Raw genomic sequence first — 26,994 nt, forward strand, 5'->3', positions numbered from 1 at the left:
AGCGGCAACCGGAAGCCGAGATGCGCAGGGAAACAAACGTCGATTGTTGATGACGTTTAAACACAGTCACACGAGGCCTGTAGCCAGTTAAACAAGTCAGCTGTTGTATTTTTTAAAACAAAACATGGTAAGTCGTACGCTAACTTATCAAAATACAAGTCCATCATTTAAATATAGACCGTAGTTCTTGATTCAGCAGTTGGAATAATTTAAAATGTATTTCAATTGATGGGAGTTCGTATTCCTTTTTTTGCTCTGCTAGCTTACAGTAGTCACTTGACTTGAGCTAACTGAGGTGTGCATTTTTGCATAAACTTAGCAAACGCTATTCTTTATTTCTGACTTTTATTTCCATATGTTTACTTTAGGGGAAACGGAAGACAAAGAAGTTCGCTTCAATGAAGAGAATGATAAGCTTGAAAGATCCGAGAATGTGAGTTTCTGCCAATGATGTTAGCTAGCACGAATATGAATCATTCACACCGTCTAGTTTGACTGATAAACCATGCCAACTTTGTGGATTAGCTAATCGTCAAGCTAACAAGTTGGCATGGCTTGTCAGAAATATTGTAGATGGCTAGATAGCTAGCTTCCTAAGACTCACTCATTTCTTTAGTTTGACTAAGACATACTTTATCTATCATGATCTATTCCAGTTGAGTCCTCATGGTATTGACTCTGAGTTTCTTTAGAAAAGAGAAAGATCGTGCCAAAGTACAAGAGACAAAGAAAAAGGATCCATCAGAAATAAAGGAAAAAGAAGTGTAAGTAGCTTCACAAGTAGGCTGGTTGCCATCTCTGTTCAGCTATTAGAATCTACTCCTTGCCACTCCTTTCATTTGCCAAAGAGACTGGCCTTTCAGCAATCGTCAAATAGGAACATTCTATCGTTAATGAGCCCGAGGAGATCAGAGGATTTTATCCTGATTTGATAACTCTCACAGCTATCATCCAATCACGTTTATACAAATTAAACTTGGGAAAACGTTCTATCTTAATTCATACATTTGATTGTAAACATTAGAACATTGGGCATTATGATGTAATACATTTCCTTGTCAACATACACATTGGGCGCATGGAGAATAGAGGATTCCCGTTTATTTCATTTTTGCCACCAGCCAATGTGATTTCATCACACCAGAGAAGTTCTCGCCATTCAAACTTCCCGGCCTGTTCATTGTGAACGCTGTAGCCAATTTTATATTCAGCAAGCAAGGTGCTCTCTTTCCTCATGTATGTATATATGTGTGTATATTTATTTATTTGAATTGCTCAAAATAAGCAACCAAACTATATTGCTACTTCTGGGACATGCATTGGGCTAGGCGTCTAGTCCAATAGCTATAAGAGCAATAGAGAGCGGATGGAAGAGGCCAGTGGAGATGCATCAATTGCGCAAGAAGGGAACAGTGAAGACATGTGTAAGTTAAAGTTACTTCATTGGCTGGGCTATTAATCCACCATTTGTATCCTAGCTTACTACAGTTTAGCATTATGTATAATGTAGCATATGCCTACTTTTTGATGGACTACAGCCAAGATTTGAAGGTGGGCCTAGGTTCTGAATATGTTTTTAGGAAGAAATATGATTTGTGAGTGTCAGATGCTCTGGTGGCTTTGATTGATGGGTCATTTTACGTTGTCTGTGAGTTTGAATTCTCTCAATATCCATTCAGAAAGTTTTCTAAAGTAGCCTGTCTGTACTCCATCTCAATAAGAGCGGAGGGACAAATAATATAACTGAAATGAGCATAACAAAATTGTAAAAATGTAAGCAAGTCATGATGATCAGCATATGTGCGAGGAATGACGACAGGTGCCAGTTTTGCGTTTCTTTTCTCTCATTAATGGGATGTAGCTGAAGAAAACACAGCTCGATAGAATCTTGTAGGCTAATATTTTCCTTATTATTTCTCTCTCATTACGGAGTTCTCTCTAGCTACTTTGAGCACTGGAGGCCGAAAGGCCAGTCTCTTTGGCAAATGCAAGGAGTGGAATGTTAGCTAAAAAGACTGGTACCCAGACTACTTCACGAGTATCAGAACAAACAAATGCAAATGTACCCATAACTCTTAACTAATATTCTGTATATTGTGGACACGATTGCTTATAGGTCGATACCTTCTTACTGTGTGTTTACACATTTATTTTCCTACCTGCAGTCCAAAATATCCATCATGCCTGTTCTTCCAGTACAACACTCAGCTTGGTCCCCCTTATCACATCCTGGTCGACACCAATTTCATCAACTTCTCCATCAAGGCTAAACTGGACATAGTTCAGTCAATGATGGACTGCCTGTATGCCAAGTGTGAGTATCTGGCAAAGTTTATTCAGCGTGAACTCAGTTAATGTAACTAAGGAATAACTGGTGTATTTTTTTAAATTATACTCTTGCTTGTTATCAAGGTATCCCATGCATCACAGACTGTGTAATGGCTGAGATAGAGAAACTGGGGATGAAGTATAGAGTAGCTCTGAGGTAACTAGCTGTTGTGAAGACCAACATCCAGATACACCACAGACATTCAGACACATACACACACGTTCTGAGGGTATTATCAACGTTCCATAGGGAAGGTATATGACGGATGCATTTTCTGCCTCTGTAGGATAGCCAAGGATCTTCGGTTCGAACGACTGCCATGCACCCACAAAGGAACATACGCCGATGACTGCTTAGTTCAAAGGGTAACCCAGGTAATGTAGTTTAATCTACTAAATTGACAATGTATTACATTAGGGAAACTCTTTAGTCATTAGAACACTGTGGTTTTATACCAGAGAAGAACACCAATTCAATCATGTATCTTTCACAGCACAAGTGCTATATCCTGGCAACTGTGGACAGGGACCTGAAGAGAAGGATCAGAAAGATCCCAGGAGTACCCATCATGTACATCTCCAACCATAGGTCAGAATTAACATCAGATTATCAGTGTTCAATGGGTCATTTGTGGTTATCCCTGTGTTTATAGCTAGTTTATCTCTTTCTCTCATATAAAATGTCTTATACCATGATCTTTAAACCATGTTTAACTGTAATATTTTTCACAGGTTCAACATTGAAAGAATGCCTGATGACTATGGTGCTCCAAGATTCTAATATTCAGTTGATGGAATTGAAATTCTAGTTGGACTGTGGCTTTTGTCGGGGAGGTTTTGATTTGTTTACCTGCTTATTGTATATTGTTGAAGGACTTGAGTTTATGCTCTACAGTTTAAGCAGAAATGGATGACATTTTGCAAATTTAATGACTGGTGTATTTCTTACTATTCCGTAACTGTTTTTCACTTTGTTCCATAAAAGTACAAATACATTCTGTCAAGGTGTGAAAGTTGTAATAAATTAATGAAAGAATAGTCAAATGTATCCAGTATTTTTTCTATCATAGTGTGAAGAGGTAGGCTATACTCATTAGTCCTGGAGAGTGCATTTATTATAAACCCTAAAATTTCGCTGCTTGTAAAGTATCCAAGAATGACGCCAATAAAATCAGTTTGCTGTTAAATTGTCTAGCTGCCCACTTTTGTGCTGGCATTACATCAAGTTTTTGCAAACCCTTGCATTTCATAGTCTACCTGCGTTGGACTAGTAACCGAAAGGTTGCAAGATCGAATCCACGAGTTGACAAGGTAAAGATCTGTCGTTCTGTCCCAGAACAAGGCAGTTAATCCACAGTTCCCACGCCGTCATTGAAATTAAGAATTTGTTCTTAACTGACTTGCCTAGTTTAAATAAAGGAAAAATACAATTTGTCTGTTACAGCGGAGGAAATGTGTAGCTTGTTGAAAATGTAATCCGTCAGCGCATGCGCAGCTGCTATAGATCTGGGAGTGTCTGAGCGGCGCTATATTGTAGCAGGCATGAGATTAGCGCTCGCTACTCTGTAGCCATGGGCGTTCAAACTGGACTGATTTAGACTGACACGAACAATATTGTGTTGTAAAATGGACTAGACTGGAATGCGGGCACCAACTAAGCGGAGTGTCGAAGAAATGTGATCGTATTCAATCTATCCCGGCGTTTTGGATATAGACCGAATGACCTCTGGGATAACGGTGCCGGGTATTAGTGGTTTTTAATACAGTAGTTTGTTGTCTGTATACCCTTTTGGAAGATGCTATTTCCCCCCCTAATGTTGTAGGCATGTGTTTTCACCATTTTCCAATGTGCTTAGTTCAACCTCATTGTTGAAGTCTTATTTTCATGATGCCTAAAAACTCATGCCTTTTCTAGTTTTAATAATACATTGTCTAGTTTCAGTATTTCAATGATTTACTTGACTTAACCTGCATCGTAGAGATCATTGTGATGTTTCTAAAGTGCCAATAACATTATCGATCAGACATGACTTGATGTAGGCTAGCTATAATTCCCTTTAATCTCTGCTTTTGCAAAAAAAAAAAATTTGAACTCATCTGACATAAGTGGACAATTGTAACAACTAGTGTAGCTTTAACTCCGCATTTGTGTGGAACATATGATTGTGTGCCATTTTGTTCATAAGAGGTACAGTATTTGAATTTGGAGACTGATACAGCCTGCAGTTTTGCAAAGTTCTACATATCCAGCGTGTCATGAATTGCTCATGTTTCTCACCTGCTGTGGGAGTGTTACTTGCTGAGAAACTGCAATCAGATTGACAGTTAAAGGGCAGGGCACATAGGCTGTAAACCATCTGTGCCAGGTTCCAGGACTGGGGTCCCTTGTGTGGGGGGATGCTAAGGACCACAGTGGGGTGTGTGGGGGTGGAGGAGAGAGATGAGGATGAAGGTGAAGAGGATTTGCGGGACGGAGGGGTGCCCTTCTTCGTAAACAGGGGAGGCCTACCGGTGGATGAGGAGACTTGGGAGCAGATGTGGAGGCATGTGGCCCGGATTCACCCTAATGGGGAGGCCATAGGGACACGCATCCGGGGAGCCAGTGATCTGCCCAAGGTAAGAGCAGGTGAAGTCCTCACCTAGACACCCTACTCTGTTGTTTTCAGTTTGACAGCTCTACAGACTACACTCAGTCTATTTCAACAATGTGAAAGTAAAAAAGAATCAGCTTTTCCTCCCACTAGTATATAGCGTTCAATATGTATCCTAGTCACATTTATTTACCGTAAACTATCATTCAAGATAAATGTGCAGTAAACTGTTCAGGAGGATATATTGTCCCATAGCATAGGCCTAGTATATGATGCTACATGCTTAATTCGATTCGCACTAGAGATGGAGTGAAGATAACCCACTATGCAGAATGTTTGTAACTGACTCAGTTACGACTCTTCAGATAACAAGTGGATGAAGCTGTCAAAATATGCAGCATTTCAAACCACACAGATACACATGCAGTCATAACATGCCACTAGATGTACAAGTGCTGTCCTGTCCAGATGAGGTTAAATGCTGCCTCTGTGCTCCTAAGGAATTCCATTATATATTAAATTAATGTAGCATTGTGAGACTTGCTATATGGAACAATTAAGATAATGACCATGCCCATAAAGGATGGTTGTTAAGTTAAACAAGAGGACATTCTCCAGCTCTGTGAATATAGGGATTGTGCGATACTAATGCTTCTGGTTGTGCTCTGCCCCATAGATTCCTATACCGAGTGTGCCTACATACCAGCCAACCACCAGTATCCCACAGCGCATGGAAGCCATACAGAAATACATCAGGGACTTGCAGTATCCTTTGCCTGGAATGGTAGAACTGCTTGGTCACTATTGCCAAGCTCTGGACCAATGATGAATAGCCCAGGTATCCTAGATAAAGCTGTGACTGTTCATTGGAGCTGTTGTTGGTCATTGTCAGTCTCTGTATGATTGTTTATCCCAACCTGTCAGTCTAGATAACAGTTTAGGTACGTCAACAAAATGTACAGTAGGTTGATTATACATTAATTAATGTGTAAAGATGTTAAATTCCATGCCTGACGCTAACACACTGTGCTCTGGGTTGGAATTCAAGATATGTCTCCTGAAATATGTGTTAGCCATGCACTCTATGTATTTATAGATAATTCATAGATATAGGCACAAGCTGATTTCATGCAAATGGAAACTGGGCCACACAGTAGATGTACTGAAGAAGATTATGGTGATTGGTAACTCACTGAGGTCCTTTGTAGCTCAGTTGGTAGAGCATGGCGCTTGTAACACCAGGGTAGTGAGTATGATTCCCGGGACCACCCATATGTAAAATGTATGCAAGCATGACTAAGTCGCTTTGGATAAAAGTGTCTGCTAAAGGGCATATATATATAACCAGTAAAATAGTTTACTATTATTTACTCTTACTTACATTGATATTGTCATAAAAGAATAAGTATGTCACATCTCAGAATGTAGGCCATGTTTAGACTATAATCTATTTTGAGCATAAACATTAGTATCGCTCAGCTCAAGAAGCTCATCCATAATTCACAAACGAGGAACTATGAATATCAGAAAGCACTTAACGGGGTTCATTCCCCATGAGAATACGTTCAGTGCACAACCCAGAGGGTCTGTTGTGTTTGGACATTTCCCATATTGTTTCACTCCCTCTGCATTTGTATGTACACTGAACAAAAATATAAGAGCAACATGTAAAGTGCTGGTCCCATGTTTCATGAGCTGAAATAAAAGATCCCAGAAATGTTCCATACTCATAAAAGCTAATTTCTCACAAATTTGTTTACATCCCACTTAGTGAGCATTTCTCCTTTGCCAAAATAATCCATCCATCTGACAGCTGTGGCATATAAAGAAGCTATTTAAACAGCATTACACAGGTGCCCCTTGTGCTGGGGACAATAAAAGGCCACTGTAAAATGTGGAGTTTTGTCACACAACACAATGCCACAGATGTCTCAAGTTTTGAGGGAGCGTGCAGTTGGCATGCTGACTGCAGGAATGTTTACCAGAGCTGTTGCCTGAGAATTTAATGTTTATTTCTCTACCATAAGCCGCCTCCAACGTCGTTTTAGAGAATTTGGCAGTACGTCCAACCGGCCTTACAACCTCAGACCACATGTATGGTGTCATTTGGGGGAGCGGTTGCTGATGTCAATGTTGTGAAGGAGTGCCCCATGGTAGCGGTAGGGTTATGGTATGGGCAGGCATAAGTTACAGACACAATTGCATTTTATCGATGGCAATTTGAATACACAGAAATACCGTGATGAGATCTGAGGCCCATTGTGAGGCCCATTTTTTTTTTTTAAAGGTATCTGTGACCAACAGACACATATCTGTATTCCTAGTCATGTACAATTCGTATATTATAGCCTAATGCATTTATTTCAATTGACTGATTTCCTCAGAACTGTAACTCAGTAAAATCTTTGAAATTGTTGCATTTATATTTTGGTACAGTTTACTTAACAATATCCTACAGGTACAATCACACGGGAACACAGTTTTTTGAAATCAAGAAGAGCAGGCCTCTTACTGCGTAAGTTTCACAGTTTCTTCTATCCCATTCCTGTTTCCTAATATTTTATTTTAGCTTAGCTCTTAGATTATCCTGAGTGGATCAAGGCCTTGTAGGGATATTGTAAATGTCAGACAGTAAGCAACATGATAGCTACCTGCAAGAGAGAATCTCAGGGTTTGGTGAAATAGCTTTTCCTGGGGCCGCAGAGGCAGCAGACAGAGGAAGTAGCTATGCATGTTTACCAATTGCTTTCATATTATGCTGATCATGACAGAAGCTGAAGGAATTGGATATCTGAATCGGCGGTATGTCTGTTGCACCCAAGGGCTTTGCGACCAGGAACTGTTTTCATAGCCTAATAGGATCTGTTTCCCCGGCAGAAGCTTCTAATGCATTTTGCTTACTCGGTTCTTGACATTTAGCACCAGATGGTTTTATTTCAATGTCTCATGCAAAATGCCAGTCTTAATAATCAAATGTATTTATTTTTCCTAAAGGAGTTAGTCATTTTCCCTTTGCATACACAAAGATAACCTGTAATATGTAAAGTGTTTTTCAGGCCTTTTAGAATCCATGTTTATAATTTCTACCTTTTAGAGTAGACTATTTTGTTGCCTTGCCTTCAGGTGTATTCTAACCCTCATATTCTGTGTAGGTTGATGGACATCGCCAAGGAGATGACCCGGGAGTCACTGCCAATCAAGTGTCTGGAGGCTGTGATCCTTGGGATGTATCCTTTCCTTTAAATAGCTTAGGTGTTCCATGTGAAAACTGTAATGACTTTCTTATGCAGCTATCATTTTTCTCTCATCTACTACACTCAGCAGCACAAGATTTGTCAATGGGGTGATAAATGATGACCTGGAAATGTTGTTTTCCAACTGAGTGCTTGTGGGAAGCTAAAAAATAACCTGGAGTGATGCCTCAGTGTGGTATCTTTTATTTTAGCTCAGTGTGGTATCTTTTATTTTAGCTCAGTGTGGTATCTTTTATTTTAAATCCCTGTGGTAACAGGGATTTAGAGACAAAGCTATATGGGCACAATCAGGGCATTCAAGTATTATGTGATTAGAACTGACTAGTGTGCTCACAGTCTGAGACTACTGTATGCAGACTAATGTATTCTTGTCTTAAAAACAGATTAGTGGAGCTTTTGTTGTTTATGTTACCCTGTAAAGGGGCACTCCAGTTGGAGCATGCAACCAGGGTCAGTGATAAGGTTTTTCAATGTCCTTGACCTTGCCTGTCCCAGTTACCTTACCAACAGCATGTCGGGTGTGGAGCGCTTCCCCCTCAGCTTTAAGACGCAGTTCTCAGGGAACCACTTCTGCCACATTGTGCTGGGGGTGCACAGCGGGGGCCGCTTCGGGGCACTGGGCATCAGTCGGCGGATGGACCTCATGTTCAAACCCCTGGAGTTCCGAACACTGGCTGACCTGGTGCAGGAGTTTGAGGGGGCCTACAGGGGTTACTGGCACACCCTGAGGAAGGTGAAGATTGGCCAGTATGTGTCCCATGACCCCCACAGTGTGGAGCAGATAGACTGGAAACACTCCATACTAGACGTGGATAAGCTGACCAAGGAGGAAATGAGGAGAGAGTTGGAGAGACACACCCGGGACATGAGGATGAAGGTAAAGGACCCAGGGACACAGAGACCATGTGTTAGAGTACAGGAATGTGATGGGATGTACAGAACTAAGGCAGGACATGTGCACACATCTGGGGACTGAGATGGAAAAATGCCTATGAGCCAAACCATGTTAGGGATCCATGAAACAAACCTGTCAGCTTCCTAGGATTCTAGTGATTGCATTAGGTCCAACTGGCACTGAACTCCTAGTTTGTAGACTTCCACAGTACCAGTATGGAATTTAGATTTGTGTCAAATTAAATTGGGATACATCTGAGCTCCATGTTTTTGAATCATGTGATGGGGAAGCACCAGGGGAATTTTAATGTGAATCCTTTCTGAGCAGATGGAAAGCCCCTGTTAATCACTGAGATTCTGACTCCTTTTGACCCTCCGTCTCATCATACATGATGACATGGAGTTGACCTGCCATTTCAGTAGCTATAATCCTCAAATGATGACCTCATGCGCTATCATCCCAAACAGTAATGAAAGGATCCTTAACGCAGGGCCCTGTGTATAATAAAACTAATGTGATGGCTTTGTTCTGCTCGGTTGTGCGCCATGTATGGCTGCCTCTATCAATCAATGGCTGATATTTTTAGAGAGTGGGTTCTCGCCCATTCACTGGACTCACAATCACATTAAAGATGTGGAGGATTATCCCATCATCACCGTCAACACTGTGCCTCCAGCATGTTAGGGCCTCTCATCGAGCAGCTCACCTTAGTACTACTCTAAGTAATTGAAAGCTGATGATCGGAGTGTTTGTTTGCTACTGACTTTCCTTCCACCTCGCTACTCTGCATTTATTGATGTGCTGTATTTTGAAAGACAGACATTTAGTAATTGGAGTCTTACTTGAACTGCACTTCTCCTTAGTCTGTACAGAGGATATGACCAGAACTGTTTGTGTACCTCGTTTGTATTTCCCCTTGTTGTTAATGTGAGGTAAACAGAACTGTGTGATTGTCTTTCAGATTGGGAAGGCTGCGACCACTTCACCCACCAAAGACAGGAAGAGTAACATGGGCTCGCCCCACCGTAACCCGGGCAGCCCCATGCGCAGGAACAGCCGCATCGAGAGACGGTAATACTGATTGTGCACTATAGTCAGATATCAGGAGATGCTTAGTCTCACTATAGTCTCTCTGACAATACAGTAAATACTCATTAGGTCAATAAACAAGGTGCTAGCTGTAGTGGAGAGGGCTCTGCACTGATCTGAACAAGCACTAGAGGCTAGATGTCCTATGACGTAGTCCAAGAGGATTCTCTGAACAGTAATCTTTGTTGTAATCTGTCATGAGAAGTCATATCTTTTTTTCTTTTTTGGGGGGTGTACAGTCCATCAGGAGAGAAGAAAGTTCTTGATCCGAAGTCACCTCCAGACATGAATGGATATCAGATTCGAGTGTGAGGAAGATTTCACTTCATAAAATCATCCTGCAAAACAAGACCGTAGAATGGTAGGGTTCTGTCCAACTAAAGGTTAGTTCTGGGGAATGGGCTTTTGTGTTCAGATTCGAAATAGGTTTGTACTGTGTAAGCAATTTATTTAGGGTATTTTGCATTCAACAAACGTGAGGTATACTGTACAGAGCATGGCCATGTCAAAGACTGATTTTTGACTAAATGTAAATTCAAAGCCTATAATTCTAAGTTCTCACAATGCTCAACTTTGGGGATATCAGTCGTTTTACACAGCCAAATCCATTTCAATTAACTTGCCTAACTGGTTGGCCTATTCACAAGATCTTTGAAAAATAGACAACTTCTCTCCAAAAATGTGGCATGGGCCATTCATCAGCCCTGTGGTTCTTTGTTGTTACCAGGCTTTTTGTAAAGCCAGAAGCTTGGTAGTGTAGTCCATTCTACAATAGGATTGGTTCAGACAGCATTTAAGGGTCAAACAGGCATTGATCATGTTTTTAAAGATGTAGGGTTTTGTTAATATGCAATATTACATTTGGCTTATTTCTTAACGTGTAAAGTGGTGCAATTGGAAATATCATAGAAGATATCCATGTTGTCAATCAGTTATTAAGAATAACAATTATTGTGAGGATTATGTGCAATCTGTGTCTCCATGTCGTACTGTAAGTGTGTAAATACATTGAACCTTTAACCTGTTAGCCCTGCTGGACAGTAACTGCTTTTGTAGTGACTAGTTTGCAATCCACTTACCTTGTGCCTTTTAGGAACATTTTAATAGACAGTGATAAAGAAAACAAGTATTACTGGGTTATTAATAGTTTTTTCAATTTCACTAGGAAAATACACTGTACAATCCATCTACTCTATCCCAAATAGATGGTAAATTGAGCTATCAACACCTTACTCTGTGTTTGTGTGTTCTGCTATGGAGATGATGCGTGTGATTGAATATTGGGTAATTCAGTGTACAGTAGTCTATTTAAACCTTTCAAAGCATGAAAAGTGTGATATGTTTTAGGATAGTAAGAGAAAGTGGTCACTGTGGTCAACAGAATTTTTGAATTCTGGGGTCACTCACAAGACAAAATTTCATTCTCACAAAATGACTGTGCAACTAAGTACGATTGATGAAGTTGCAGCTGATATGGTTTGACATTATTTTGGGGGAAAGAGAGGTATTTTGAAGGCAGCAGTTACTTTTTTTATATTGACATGGTCTGATATATTTTTGCCTTCGTACAGTATAAATAACATTATTCTTATTATCTTAACACATAGCCTTATTGTGGTTGTCTAGCTCTATTTAATATTTACCATTTTTATTAAAGGTGCAATGAGATTTGTTTACAATATTCTCATCTTCGTTTTTAAATGACATTTAGGCCAGAGCACTTGAGAAATTGGAGTCTGCACCATTTGTTAAAATAGTGCCTCAGAGCACATTGATTGGTTGGGATTCCTTGAGCCTCTTTCATTTTAACATAGAGGTTGTTGTCTTGTACCAGAACATTATATGACCTTTTATCACTATGTAGGACTTCCTATTGATTTAGAAATAAACTCTCCTCACCTCTCTCCCCATTAATCTGTTGTGTTGATTTAGCTGACTTATGTCATGGGTCAGATGCCTGTGAGTTTATTAGAGCTTCAGCTACATTAAGAGATCTACAAAATGCAACAATGGATCAAATGTAGAGCTAAAATCACTTAATACAGTTATCAAACAGTGTGCTGAGGACATGGAGGGCACACTGCCAGTCTACATACCAACCAAGAGTCCAAATTGGGCAGTGTGCACTCATCTGAAATACCTCTGCCACAGACGGACAATACAAAGAATAAACGACGAGCAATAAACATTTCCTCCTTTGATTGTCTACAAAGAAACCTTAATACAAATCCCATACTGAGGGTCTGTGCACTAGGGGACTATACATTTATAAGACAATGAACAAAGACATCTGCTTGCAGCCACACTAATTAGAATAACATTTTCTGTATCTTCTCTGTTGCATGCTGGTACACTGTGAGAACTCCTAGCCCATTTTGGGCTTCAAGACATCCTTAACTGTATATCACAGCAGGTTTTTTGATATCCTTTTTTTCTCTGCAATTTTGTTTTTGTTCCTTAGTGCAAAGATGTGATGATGTCACTGAGATTTGATCTAAGGTGGAATAACAAGAAATATTGTAACCAGAAATCACCTGTACGGCTTTGTGACACTTGAAACTGAAATAAACAAGCAACTGGTATTTGACTAGATTTGTTGAAAATAAATGGTGTAACTGAGTGATTATCGTACCTCTTTTCCCATTCAGCAAATGCTTTATTTTTTTGGTACTGTGCTGGCTGTCTGCAGTGCACTGTACTGACGCCCAGGGATCCTGCTGCACATAATCAATTAAGTCTAATGGAAGCCTCACTGGATGGATAGTCTACCTGACAGCACTGCAATCGGCTAACAAGGCTTAACTAATGAATCGCTGCCAACCTGACACATTTCATCATATCATGGGAGCACAGAGGACTGCCATGGTTGCTGCTCTCCTGAACACCCAGCCTCTCTTTAACAGGGGAAATCCATACATTATGTAATGTTTTGTGTTCAGACCAGGGAGAGATGGCAAGACTTTGATAGCGCTCATACAGCACAAGAGTACTGGTGACTGTTCTCTTATGAAATTGCTCCTGTTAGTGTAAGTTATTGCTGAATGTACTGAATGTATAGCTAGCCGAATGTACTGAATGTATAGCTAGCCGAATATACCGAATGTGATGAATGTATAGCTAGCCGAATATACTGAATGTATAGCTAGCCAAATATACTGAATGTATAGCTAGCCAAATATACTGAATGTATAGCTAGCCAAATATACTGAATGTATAGCTAGCCAAATATACTGAATGCATAGCTTGCCGAATGTACTGAATGCATAGCTAGCCGAATGTACTGAATGCATAGCTAGCCGAATGTACTGACTGTATAGCTAGCCGAATGTACTGAATGCATAGCTAGCCAAATGTACTGAATGCATAGCTAGCCAAATGTACTGAATGTATAGCTAGCCAAATGTACTGAATGCATAGCTAGCCAAATGTACTGAATGTATAGCTAGCCGAATGTACTGAATGTAGGTATGGCATGTGAAATGTGTTTTAAGAAGTATGGTGCAAGTGCTTTAAGGAATCACAGCTGCAATTGAAGTCACAGTTTGTTAAGTGGGGGTGATGTTGGTAATGTTCAGTGGAAAGAATGATGGAGAACGATTTCAAAAGGTATGAAGGCACTGGGGAAGCCAAAACGTCTTATCTGAAAGTAGATCCCAGTAGTACCTCCCCCACCTTATCTGCCCAGAACTCTTTATGAAATTAAAATACAGAAGGAATAGTGGCCTACTTTAAAAAAACCTACTGACCCATTTCTCCTCAGCGGGTGTGTTTGGTGCCACGGGGAATCTCTGTTCGAGCGGCACAGTCCCAACTCCTGTACAGGTTTCAAGGTAGATCCAGGAACTGAAGCACTAGGTATTTATTATACTCATATTAACTTATGTTTATAACTCTTTCAGTGATTGATTGTAATGAGATGCAGAAATTACTTCCCTGGAAGAACCTGCTAGAGAAAACATCTGATTTATTGTAGTTAGGCTAAAGTGTCAGACCTTGACATTGTGTCATTCCAGTGAGATATAACTGGAGGTCTTAGTGGTGACAGGAGTCCGTTAGCTGGTCTTTTAGACCAGGGGTTTCCAAACTTTTTCAATCGGGGCCCCCCTTCCAGCATTGGGGAACATCCTGCGCACTACCTGCACACGCGCTACGTCCATTTCTATGGGTACAATCACTGTTCATGACACAAACTGTTCACATCCCTCTTGTTGGTGGAGAGAATTTTGCAGGTTTAAAGCTTATTTCCTGAAATTCTTCACATTGTCACGCGGTGCAAAGAAAATGTTGCAGTTTGAGCTAATTTTCTTGCAATTCTATAAATGTTACCATGTCTACTGTGTATTCATGTGATAATTGAACATCTATGGGCCAAAAAAACAAACATTTATTTTTGCTGACATGGTCTAGTTCTAAATAGCTCTCTAAGGTATGCAATGACTAACATGACAAGAGGAACTGATTATGCACTACCCAATTTTGAAATGGAACCTTGTGCATTCTACTATTAAAACGTCTTTTTTGGGGGGGGGACCCCCGCACCCCCCACAGTTTGAGAACCACTGCTCTAGAATGCATTGTACACACACAGAACCCCTGACTGTGCCCTATCATGCATGAACACTCCCTCCCTGCAATCTGAATGAATAATTCATTCATGCCTCAGCCAGCCACACACATCTTCTCCCTGACAGACAGTGCCTCGCTGGAGTGAGAGATCTCCCATATTAGTGGGTCACTGCCAACATTCAGGTCACAATCTTAAAGGTCCAATGCAGGTAACAATGAAGTACCTTACTGGGATTGTTTTCAATGGTCAAAAATAAACAAAAATAGGTTCTTAGCGAAGAGCAATTTCTCAAGCAAGAATTTTGCTAGGACTGCCAGTTATTCGCTGTGAGGTTTGGAACTCTTTCTTATGGTCTATCTATCTAATGTACAGCCTGGTGATGACTCAAAAAAAAAAAAAAAAAAACTCAATCCCATCTAAACAGGCTGATATTTCAGCTCTTACACTAAAAGGGCATTATCATTTTCACAGTATTATTCCAACCTCATAGTGTGGAAATATACACTTTGGCCAGTTTATTAGGTACACCACCCCGTTCACAAAAATGGTTCGCGCCTACAGACAGTGAGTCACGTGGCCTGCTATAAAAAAGCAGACAGGTATTGAGGCATTCAGTTACTGTTCGATTGAACGTTAGAATGGGCAAAACGAGTGACCTCAGCGACTTTGAGCATGGTATGCTCGCCGGTGCCAGGCGCACCTATTCCAGTATCTCAGAAACGGCTAGCCTCCTGGGCTTTTCACGCACGACATTGTCTAGGGTTCACCGAGAATGGACCAACAAAAAAATTGGAGAATGGCAAGAACTGTGCAAGCTAACAGGTGGGCCACAAACAGGCAAATAATGGCGCAGTACATAAGTGGTGCGCAGAACAGCATCTCGGAACGCAGAACTCGTCGGTCCTTGTCACGGATTAACATCATCTCAGCCAGGCAAGACAGGATGTAGATTTTCCCAAAATACTGCCAAACTAATATTGTTATATGGAAAATATGAATTCAATATTTCTATCATTTGAAAAATAATACTATGACTGGCCCACAGCCAGATGATAAGGGACAAAACACACCACATAATCAAACACAGTTTGTAAAGATTTAAATGTTCTAATTTACTAGTGTAGCAGATTGTTTACTCAGTTTGTTCACAAAATCCCCAAGCAAAATATGAACTTTTAAAATCTAAAAGCTTCATGCATTCAAATCTCAACAGTAAGAGAATGTCAAATAAATTCCAACTTTCAACTAAATTTAACCTTTTTGGTTAGTTTTTTCTCTCTATTCATGTAAACAAAAACAATTCTTCAGAGGACATCCCATCCCCTCTGGACCTTGGGATGAGTAGTTTCTCTTCAGGTAGGAAACAACCCTGGAACCAATTAAGTACAATTATTAACTTATAAAACACGGAATCACACCATGGGAAAATCATGTACAGTTTGAACAAACATTTTTAAATGCTTGACCTCGGTCCTCCTGATTATTAATGGATCACAAACAGGCCAAATTACACACGGTTTCGGTCCAGCTGGAACCTGGCCAGGAGACTGAAATGGTCCGAAGAGAACAATTCATTGGGTAAACCTTTCATTGACCAGAGATCATCCTCTAATTGGGGGGAGAGACGACCAAGCAGCTTAATTTAAAACCTCCGCTCTGCCGTTGACCTCCACCTGAAATAACTTTTTTGTTAAGCCATAGCTCAATTCTTCTTTCTCTATATACTAACTAGACTCAAGGTCAATATCAAAGGCTATTTATGTAATTATTTTGGATATATGCCCCTTACCTTTCTGATCAGCACCAGAATTGCCCTGCCTTGGAGTAGAAGATGTAGTCAACCGTAGCTCCATCCTCAGAGTGCATGGTGGTCACCTCAGCTCAGTCTGTTGCAGGGATGAATTAGCCGTAGGCTGACCGCAGGTTTAGGTAGTGGGAGAGTCTGTCTGAACATGAGAAAGGACCTGTTATTACATTTAGCAAGGTGAGCTAAAATCTAATAAGGGAACATTAGATAAACCCTCTCAGTTAGTTGGCCGTCATAATTGCACTGAATAGTAGTCTGCTATTCCTTTTGCAGTTTACCTGACAAAGCATGTTTTGTCCAAACCCACGTCTTGACAACTGAATGTGAACTTGCCTTCCTGCCTGCCCATTTGATCGATGCCAAATACATAACTGTGTATAACAGTCGTTCAGCATAGCTAGCTAGCAAAGCGATTCACATTTCTTGCTAACTAACCAAAAAGACACCTGCATCTCTCGCTGTAGCTACCGACAAACAATATGAGGTGAAGTCAGTCACTCCCCCAATGACAACCGAGGTAAAGACAGTTTCAAGTTGGATATTCGCGCTTTCAAACCACTTGAGCCACAGACTCCAAATAAGTGTCATGATGTTGGAAAAATTGCTCACAACATTGCACAGGTTTTATTTTCACGATTTGGACATGAATTCGCTTTCCAAAGCTAATAAACATGTGGAAATGTGAGCAGCATTTTGTATTCCAAGTTGAATTAGTTAGGGAGCGTAAACAAAGTACAAACTTTTTTTACATTCAAATTTCAATAGCTCCTTGGTTATGTGACCTAATGACTTTAAACAAGGTTCAGTATGTCCACTGACTACCCTTCTATATTGCACACCCTTTAGTTTGTCCATTTTCATCTCATATGGTTTTACATGAATTTTTCAAAATGTAGAATTTCAATAGCTCCTTGGTCATGTGACCTACTGACCTCAAACAAGGTTCAGAATGTCCACTGACTATACCTTCATATCGCACACTCTGATGTTGGTCTACTTTCATCTCATGCTATTAGACTTAAATCTGTAAGCTTTGCAGGCCTTCATTTTACATGGGTGTTAAAAACATTTTTTTTAAGTCAACAAATGTTCCAGCCTCGCAATAACTATCTTTCACATGGACACTGAAAAGATCCGCAAATGGCTGTATGTGGTATGGATCAAGGACAGGTGTTCAAACAGAGGTGCTTAAAGGAAGGCGCACAGGTAGGCCTCATGAAAACAATGTTTCATATGCTCTGTTTAATCACAGTAATAGGCAGTGATTTGTCAGTCAAAGTGAGCTTGATAATGTGAAAGAATCCTTTTCATAGCATCACTTTCATATACTGTACATTTAAGACAAATCCTTCTACGTTGAATATTAGAACGCAGTTTACATAACCTGATAATGACTTGATATTTGAGTGCATTCAAAACAAGCCACCTGCAGACAACTTACAAAATGCAATATTGCATTTGAGGGTTCGTTTTTCTGATAAACAGTTATTTGATGCATGGCCTACTACTTCTAACTTTTGTGAGTAAAATCCTTTTTCCAAAATGTATTTAGGTACATTTTTGTGAAGAGGTATGAGGCTTGTGATATGGGTAATTTAATAGTAAAATCATTTAAGGGATCAATACATTTCTATATTGCTTCCCCAGTATCTGCATGAACCATCAGGCCAAGTGTTTTTGGTTGACCCTGCTGGACAGAAAGAGAAGGAGGAATCGGAAACACGCTGCATTCCATTGTACTGGATCTAATACATATTAGCATTTTACATACTTTCATAAGTGTAATACTTTTTTATGACATACTGTGAAAAACTCTCTTGGCTGCTGGCTCTGTCACGTTCAGACATGCGCAGAGCAGACTTGAACCGCAGGGGTTCTCTGTAAAGGGAGAGTAATCCAAAAGGCACAGACACACCCCTTGACTTTCAATTGGCACCGTTGACCTATATGTATTCTCTCCTGATTGGCTCTGGTGCACAGTCTGGCAGTCTGACTAAAGTGCTAGAGGTATGAGGAGAGACATCCTCCTTTGTATTTATGGGAACAAATATTTCCTAACACTTTGGATCCTATTCTTGGACAGTTAGACACAATGCATCAATGCACATTTTTTTAAATGACTAATTACTGTCCATGAGTAACCTCAACCTTGTGGGTCTATGGGTGTTTGGGCCAATAAAGTGCCAACTCAATTCTACCACTGACTAGTCTCGCATGCCCCTATGAACGGGGACACAGGGCAATAGTTTTTAATCTAAACCAGCCCTTTCTTACTGGAGTACACTAACCCCTAATTGGGGCTCTTTTCTTGACACACAGTAGCAGTTTACCAGATAAGAAGTCAAGAAGATCAAAAAGTAGATTGTTGTAAGGGTGTATTACATCCTGTTCTGGCCACATTGTCATATCCATTCTGGATTCTAAGTGGTAAAATCATAGCTGAAAAATGCCTCTATGTATGTGTATACATTTTCCGTCAAGACAGAACTGCCAAAGGGGGTGGAGTTGCAATCTACTGCAGAGACAGCCTGCAGAGTTCTGCCACTGTTGCTGCTTGTTACAGACCCCCCTCAGCCCCCAGCTGCGCACTGGACACCATATGTGAATGAATTGCCCCCCATTTATCTTCAGAGTTTGTACTGTTAGGTGACCTAAACTGGGATATGCTTAACACCCCGGCCATCGTACAATCTAAGCTAGATGCCCCCAAAGTCTGCAGCTTCAGTTTGTATGATGGCTATTTGCATATACTCCAGAATGTTATGAAGAGTGATCAGATGAATTGCAATTAATTGCAAAGTCCCTCTTTGCCATGCAAATGAACTGAATCCCCCAAAAACATTTCCACTGCATTTCAGCCCTGCCACAAAAGGACCAGCTGACATCATGTCAGTGATTCTCTCATTAACACAGGCGTGAGTGTTGACGAGGACAAGGCTGGAGATCACTTTGTCATGCTGATTGAGTTCAAATAACAGACTGGAAGCTTCAAAAGGAGGGTCGTGCTTGGAATCCTTGTTCTTCCTCTGTCAGCTATTGTTACCTGCAAGGAAACACGTGCCGTCATCATTGATTTGCACAAAAAGGGCTTCACAGGCAAGGATATTGCTGCCAGTAAGATTGCACCTAAATCAACCATTTATCAGATCATCAAGAACTTCAAGGAGAGCGGTTCAATTGTTGTGAAGAAGGCTTCAGGGCACCCTAGAAAGTCCAGCAAGCGCCAGGACCATCTCCTAAAGTTGATTCAGCTGCAGGATCGGGGCACCACCAGTACAGAGCTTGCTCAGGAATGGCAGCAGGCAGGTGTGAGTGCATCTGCACGCACAGTGAAGCAAAGACTTTTGGAGGATGGCCTGGTGTCAAGAAGGGCAGCAAAGAAGCCACTTCTCTCCAGGAAAAACATCAGGGACAGACTGATATTCTGCAAAAGGTACAGGGATTGGACTGCTGAGGACTGGGGTAAAGTCCTTTTCTCTGATGAATCCCCTTTCCGATTGTTTGGGGCATCCGGAAAAAAGCTTGTCCGAAGAAGACAAGGTGAGCGCTACCATCAGTCCTGTGTCATGCCAACAGTAAAGCATCCTGAGACCATTCATGTGTGGGGTTCCTTCTCAGCCAAGGGAGTGGGCTCACTCACAATTTTGCCGAAGAACACAGCCATGAATAAAGAATGGTACCAACACATCCTCCGAGAGCAACTTGTCCCAACCATCCAGGAACAGTTTGGTGACGAACAATGCCTTTTCCAGCATGATGGAGCACCTTGCCATAAGGCAAAAGTGATAACTAAGTGGCTCGGGGAACAAAACATTAATATTTTGGGTCCATGGCCAGGAAACTCCCCAGACCTTAATCCCATTGAGAACTTGTGGTCAATCCTCAAGAGGCGGGTGGACAAACAAAACCCCACAAATTCTGACCAACTCCAAGCATTGATTATGCAAGAATTGGCTGCCATCAGTCAGGATGTGGCCCAGAAGTGAATTGACAGCATGCCAGGGTGGATTGCAGAGGTCTTGAAAAAGAAGGGTCAACACTGCAAATATTGACTCTTTGCATCAACTTCATGTAATTGTCAATAAAAGCCTTTGACACTTATGAAATGCTTGTAATTATACTTCAGTATTCCATAGTAACATGTGACAAAAATATCTAAAGACACTGAAGCAGCAAACTTTGTGGAAATTAATATTTGTGTCATTCTCAAAACTTTTGGCCACGACTGTAGATGGCCAAGGAAGTTGCACAGAACTTCTTTCATCACATTCCCAGTGGGTCAGAAGTTTACATACACTCAATTAGTATTTGGTAGCATTGCCTTCAACAATTTAAACTTAGGTCAAATGTTTCGGGTAGCCTTCCACAAGCTTCGCACAATAAGTTGGGTGAATTTTGGCCCATTCCTCCTGACAGAGCTGGTGTAACTACTCGCACATGCTTTTTCAGTTCTGCCCACAGATTTTCTATAGGACTGAGGTCAGGGCTTTGTGATGACCACTCCAATACCTTGACTTTGTTGTCCTTAAGCCATTTTGCCACAACTTTGGAAGTATGCTTGAGGTCATTGTCCATTTGGAAGACCCATTTGCGACCAAGCTTTAACTTCCTGACTGATGTTGCTTCAATATATCCACATCATTTTCTTCCCTCATGATGCCATCTATTTTGTGAAGTGCACCAGTCCCTCCTGCAGCAAAGCACACCCACAACATGATGCTGCCACCCCCGTACTTCACGGTTGGGATGGTGTTCTTCGGCTTGCAAGCCTCCCCCTTTTTCCTCCAAACATAACGATGGTCATTATGGCTAAACAGTTCTATTTTTGTTTCATCAGACCAGAGGACATTTCTCCAAAAGGTATGATATTTGTCCCCATGTGCAGTTGCAAACCGTAGTCTGGCTTTTTTATGGCGGTTTTGGAGCAGTGGCTTCTTCCTTGCTGAGCGGCCTTTCAGGTTATATCGATATAGGACTTGTTTTACTGTGGATATAGATACTTTTGTACATGTTTCCTCCAGGATCTTCACAAGGTCCTTTGCTGTTGTTCTGGGTTTGATTTGCACTTTTCGCACCGAAGTACGTTCATCTTTAGGAGATGGAAAGCTTCTCCTTCCTGAGTGGTATGACGGCTGCGTGGTCCCATGGTGTTTATACTTGCATACTATTGTTTGTACAGATGAACGTGGTACCTTCAGGCGATTGGAAATCGCACCCAAGGATGAACCAGACTTGTGGAGGTCTACAATTGAGGTCTGAGGTCTTGGCTGATTTCTTTTGATTTTCCCATGATGTCAAGCAAAGGGGCACTGAGTTTGAAGGTAGGCCTTGAAATACATCCACAGGTACACCTCCAATTGACTCAAATTATGTCAATTAGCCTATCAGAAGCTTCTAAAGCCATGACATAATTTTTGGGAATTTTCCAAGCTGTTTAAAGGCACAGTCAACTTAGTGTATGTAAACTTCTGACGCACTGGAATTGTAATACAGTGAAATAATCTGTCTGTAAACAATTGTTGGAAAAATTACTTGTGTCATGCAAAGTAGATGTCCTAACCGACTTGCCAAAACTATAGTTTGTTAACAAGAAATTTGTGGAGTGGTTGAAAAACGAGTTTTAATGACTCCAACCTAAGTGTATGTAAACTTCCGACTTCAACTGTGTGTATGTGTATATATATATACACACGTTTTTTTTATGATTATACAGATAACAGACCGAACAGGTAGAGGGCAGAACACACATGGATCACCTACCAAATCAAAGCCACCCCAAAACCAGATTTAAAGCAGGTATGATATACAATGAGTAATATAATCAAATAGTAAAAAAAATACAAAGCTATTATAAATCAAAAAGTGAAAGAGTAAAAATAATGATACAATTTCTAATTTGGTTTGGTTTATGGAGTTGTGAAATTAGCTGGGTCCATGTCTTCCTCAAAGGATAGGAAAGGTTGCCAGATATTATAAAATGTAATTGCAGATCCCCTAACGGAGTGGCATATTTTCTCTAGCTTGAGATGTTGCATAACTTCCTTTATCCAATGGTTAAAGTAGGAGGAAACCGATCCTTCTACTTAAATAGTATAAGACGTCTAGCTAGAAGAGTATTAAATGCCAGCATTTTGCCCATAGAACTGTTTAGAGGGGCCTCCTGTCGTGCCACTCCATAGAACTGTTTAGAGGGGCCTCCTGTCGTGCCACTCCATAGAACTGTTTAGAGGGGCCTCCTGTCGTGCCACTCCATAGAACTGTTTAGAGGGGCCTCCTGTCGTGCCACTCCATAGAACTGTTTAGAGGGGCCTCCTGTCGTGCACTCCGAATAATGAAAAAAAAGGAAGAAGGTTCTGTAGGTCTCTCCAGTATCTTAGAAAAGGTCTCAATTTGATATCCAGAAATCTGTGAATTGCAGGCATGTCCAAACATGTGTAATAAAGTAGCAGGAGCCTGCTTACATCAATCACGTGGGATATATTTATGGTCTAATCTTGGATAAATTTGGCTTTGACCAATGCAGCCGATGAACTTTTTTAAATTGAATTACAGCATGTCTTACACATATAGATGATGAATGTATTATCTGAAGCATACTCTGCCAGGTTTAGTCTGAAAGTTGTTCACCTAAATCCTCTTCCCATTGGTTCTTAAGAGAATTCAGGAAATCCAGATTGTGCGAGTTGAATAATGTATAGATCAAGCTTATGCCCCCTTTGTGATAAGGGTTCACTTTAGGGAATTTTATATTTTTGACTGATATGAAACAGACAATCATATCGACAAAGTAGTTCAAATGCGGTCAGTTCCACTTTAACTGTTCTCTACACAACTGGAGTCTCACCTGCCGTGAGTATGTCGTGGCAATTTCCTGTATTACCAAATGAGGAGAGTTACAAACCACACCAGTCAGAGTTATACTTAAACTTCACCTTTAATAATAATTAAGCTTTGCAATAGCATTTGACTTTCAACAATTCACTATCTCTAATGAGTAGTTGAGTAGCAAAGATCTTTTATAGCAAAGATACACCCCTCTCAACTTACATAACGAACCACAGATCTTAGGAAAACTTCACAAAGGGCCTTTTACTTGAGAAAGGAGTATCCCATAGCCAGATAGCATTAGCTATAAATTATCGTTCAGTTTGGTCTCTAAGACGAGGTTCTAATTCAAGTAAACCCCCTCTTCTCCCCACTCCTGGACAAGCTCACTGAGGGGAGTGACTTGCGCACAGACATTGTGGAGCCAAGAGATAATTGGTTGTCCCTTAATCATGCCATCCCTTCACATGGTTTAACAGATACATTCACATATGAAGACAATGTTCCATTCTGACCTCTCCCTTTCTGATATTTTCCATATTACCAGAGACATGTAAAAGACAAGCCTGACCTCTCCCCTCTCTGGGCTCCAAGTGACTGAGGCCTAGCTGAGAAAGGAAAGTGCAACTGCCAACAGTATAGTCCAAAGGGAGACATTCTAATGACAAGTATCTCACATAAGCATATTAGATAAATAAAACATATTATTTATCTATGTTACCCAACTAATTCTGATTCATCCTCCACAAGTACTGTTGAGATTAAGTGTTTGTGGTAGTGTGTTTTACTGTGTGTGTGTTGTCAGTGGCCCTTGGGATGAGCTCCAGGTCGTGTGGCCTGATACAGGCAGCCTTACAGAAACGCAGCTGACGGAGGAAGTCATGGTTGTACTGCAGGTTCCCTACACAGGAATAACAAATATAAAGTCCAGAGTCAGATCACACAACACTTAAATGGAGACACGCTGTCTGTGAGAAGAGGAATCGACCCATTGTCATAATGGGAGCTTGAAATCCCTCTATATACTTGCCTGCCACATCTGTACATGCCATCTGTAGTATTCACAACCGACAATCCACCCTGACATGGTCCAAACAGACTGACACAAACGTATCTGGTTCTTGACTCTGGGTTGTTGTGTACTGGCAGTTGTCATCAATGCCCACGGTGCATGGCCAAAGGGGGGCAAACACCCTCCTATCATGGATATTGTAGGACACATCCTCTTGACCTGATATCTGCCACACAGAGAACACAAAACACAAGTAACTTACAATTGATGACAACAAGCCATTTTCCATAGACGCAGTGGTGGGAAAAGTACCCAATCGTCATACTAGAGTAAAAGTAAAGATATCTTAATAGAAAATGACTCAAGTGAAAGTCACCCAATAAAATACTGCTTGAGTAAAAGTAAAAGTATTTGGTTTTAAATATACTTAAGTATCAATAGTGAATGTAATTACTAAAATATACTGAAGTATCAAAAATAAAAGTATAAATCCTTTCAAATTCCTTATATTACGCAAACCAGACGGCACAATTTTCTTGTTTATTTATTTATTTACGGATAGCCAGGGGCACACTTCAACACTCAGACACATTTACAAACGAAGCATGTGTGTTTAGTGAGTGCGCCAGATCAGCAGCAGTAGGGATGACCAGAGGTGTTCTCTTGATAAGAATTCAAAAATGTAACTAGTACTTTTTGTTTTCAGGGAAAATGTATGTAGTAAAAAGTACATTATTTTCTTTAGGAATGTAGTGAAGTAAATATAAATAGTTAAGTACAGATAACCCCCCCAAAACTACTTACACATGCTACTCGAAAGTAGTACTTAAGGGGCTTAATACAGTTGTATTCCAGCCACTAGGGGGTACTCTGGTGAAGCCCATGGGAAATTAAGAAATATAGTTCAAGTGAATTGGGAAGAGGAAGAATAAAAAACTAAAAAAGTGCTGTAAACTGCTGTTACATGTGCTGACATGATTAAAAGTGAAGTAAACTGTACCTTTCGCGTTGTAGTTTATATTATATGCTCATAGAAAGGGTAACACATGGCCAGGTGGGCCAGTTTCATGTCACCCCTCCTGGGGTTGAACAGCAGGTGGCCACACAGAGGGGCATGCTCTTGGCAGTGACTTTTGACCCCTATGTGATGATTGGCTGGAGCATCAGGACAATGTCCATGTTTCCTCGGTCCAGCAGCTCTCACTCTGGCCTGTAGAACTCCAGCAGGCTCTGACACCTGGGTGGAAGTGGTCGCCACGGAAACAAACCACACAGACTTCCGTCTTGGTGCTGGTGCCCCGATTTGTGAGCACAGGTGTAGTTTTGATGGCGGATTGAACCACAAAATTACATATACTGATATACAAACAGCTATTACATGTATTTTACCAACTGTAGTGTGCCATAAACAGATGCTGAGGGGGGCCTTGTGCCTACCCATGTCACAAACGGTGGAGATGGAATTGCTCTGTAAAGTGGTTCTCCTGGACCTCCTGCACACATGATCTACACATGGGAAAAACATACAGCTCAATTCCCAACAAGAGACTCAGACATAATTTACAAACAAAGCATTTGTGTTTAGTGAGTCCACCAAATCAGAGGCAGTATGTCCAGGGATGTTCTCTTGATAAGTGAGTGAATTGGACCATTTTCCTGTCCTGCATTAGAAATGTAACTAGTACTTTTGGGTGTCAGGGAAAATGTATGGAGTAAAAAGTACATTATTTATTTAGGAATGTAGTGGAGTAAAAGTTGTCAAAAATATAAACAGTAAAGTACAGATACTTTAAAACTAGTTTTTATGGGTATTTTTACTTGAGTACTTTACACCACTGGCTCGCCAACAGAATTCGCAAAAATGTACAGGCACTAGCCTATAATGACAATATCTCAAATGGTGCTCTACAAATTGAAAATGCCACTGAAATGCTTGTTTGCATGTGGTTTACCTAAAACGCCGTTTCTAATCCTTGTTAACGAGTAAAGTTCGTAAAATGTCAGGCTCCTGAACATGCTCTGCTCTAATGACTGCTCCACTGTTGCCAACTATTTTCCAGAGTTCCGCTATTGGCTCCTTGATTTGTCGGTATATGACGTTTAGCCGTTGCCGCGACGACGTCACAGCATCAATTTGCTTGTTGCGGCGCACATGCAGTCCCCTTTCCTAGCGTTTTGCCCCCTCTCCCGCCGCACATTCCTCCCCTTTTGCGCTTGTGTGTGGGCTGTTGCTGTAACTTCTTTGTGGGCAGAATAGAGTGGGAAAAGTTGCTAAATGATATCAAAATCATATAAACGCCAAAGGCAGTCTGAAAAGTAGATGATTTTGTCGCTAGAATCATTTACCAATAAAAAGTCGCTGGAGGGGTCTGAAAACTCGATAAATATAGCGACAATGTCCCTAAATTAGCTGGTCTGCTAGCAATGATTGTCTTTAAATTCGCTCATAATGCAACAATAATCATACTTCAATGCAATGTCCTTGCTACATGGAATCCTTGCGACGTCCCAAATTGACATTTTTGAAATGGTTAGGTAAGTGTTATGGTTTAGGATAAAAACATCCCAGGGATCCAGGTAGAACTAACCGTGACTGCTGCAACCACCTCAGTGCCAGATTATCATT

The 26,994-nt window shown here is 40.8% G+C and overlaps 2 protein-coding genes across 2 annotated transcripts; both read left to right on the top strand.

The window, feature by feature from the left end:
* Positions 1 to 37: 37 nt before the first annotated feature.
* fcf1 (FCF1 rRNA-processing protein) lies at positions 38 to 3,371 on the top strand. The gene is made up of 8 exons (XM_039008935.1): positions 38 to 127; positions 369 to 433; positions 693 to 764; positions 2,166 to 2,314; positions 2,413 to 2,485; positions 2,616 to 2,703; positions 2,823 to 2,917; positions 3,061 to 3,371. Exons 1-8 carry the CDS (start codon positions 125 to 127, stop codon positions 3,107 to 3,109), a joined length of 594 nt encoding a protein of 197 aa, XP_038864863.1. The 5' UTR covers positions 38 to 124; the 3' UTR covers positions 3,110 to 3,371.
* Positions 3,372 to 4,848: 1,477 nt separating this feature from the next.
* On the top strand, positions 4,849 to 12,589 carry LOC120059876 (tubulinyl-Tyr carboxypeptidase 1-like). The gene is made up of 7 exons (XM_039008936.1): positions 4,849 to 4,944; positions 5,596 to 5,684; positions 7,378 to 7,434; positions 8,072 to 8,146; positions 8,669 to 9,050; positions 10,030 to 10,139; positions 10,397 to 12,589. The coding sequence occupies exons 1-7, from the start codon at positions 4,864 to 4,866 to the stop codon at positions 10,467 to 10,469; spliced, it is 867 nt and encodes a 288-aa protein (XP_038864864.1). The 5' UTR covers positions 4,849 to 4,863; the 3' UTR covers positions 10,470 to 12,589.
* Positions 12,590 to 26,994: the final 14,405 nt, after the last annotated feature.

The sequence above is a fragment of the Salvelinus namaycush genome, chromosome 15 (genome assembly GCF_016432855.1).
Source record: "Salvelinus namaycush isolate Seneca chromosome 15, SaNama_1.0, whole genome shotgun sequence".
NCBI lineage: Eukaryota > Metazoa > Chordata > Actinopteri > Salmoniformes > Salmonidae > Salvelinus > Salvelinus namaycush.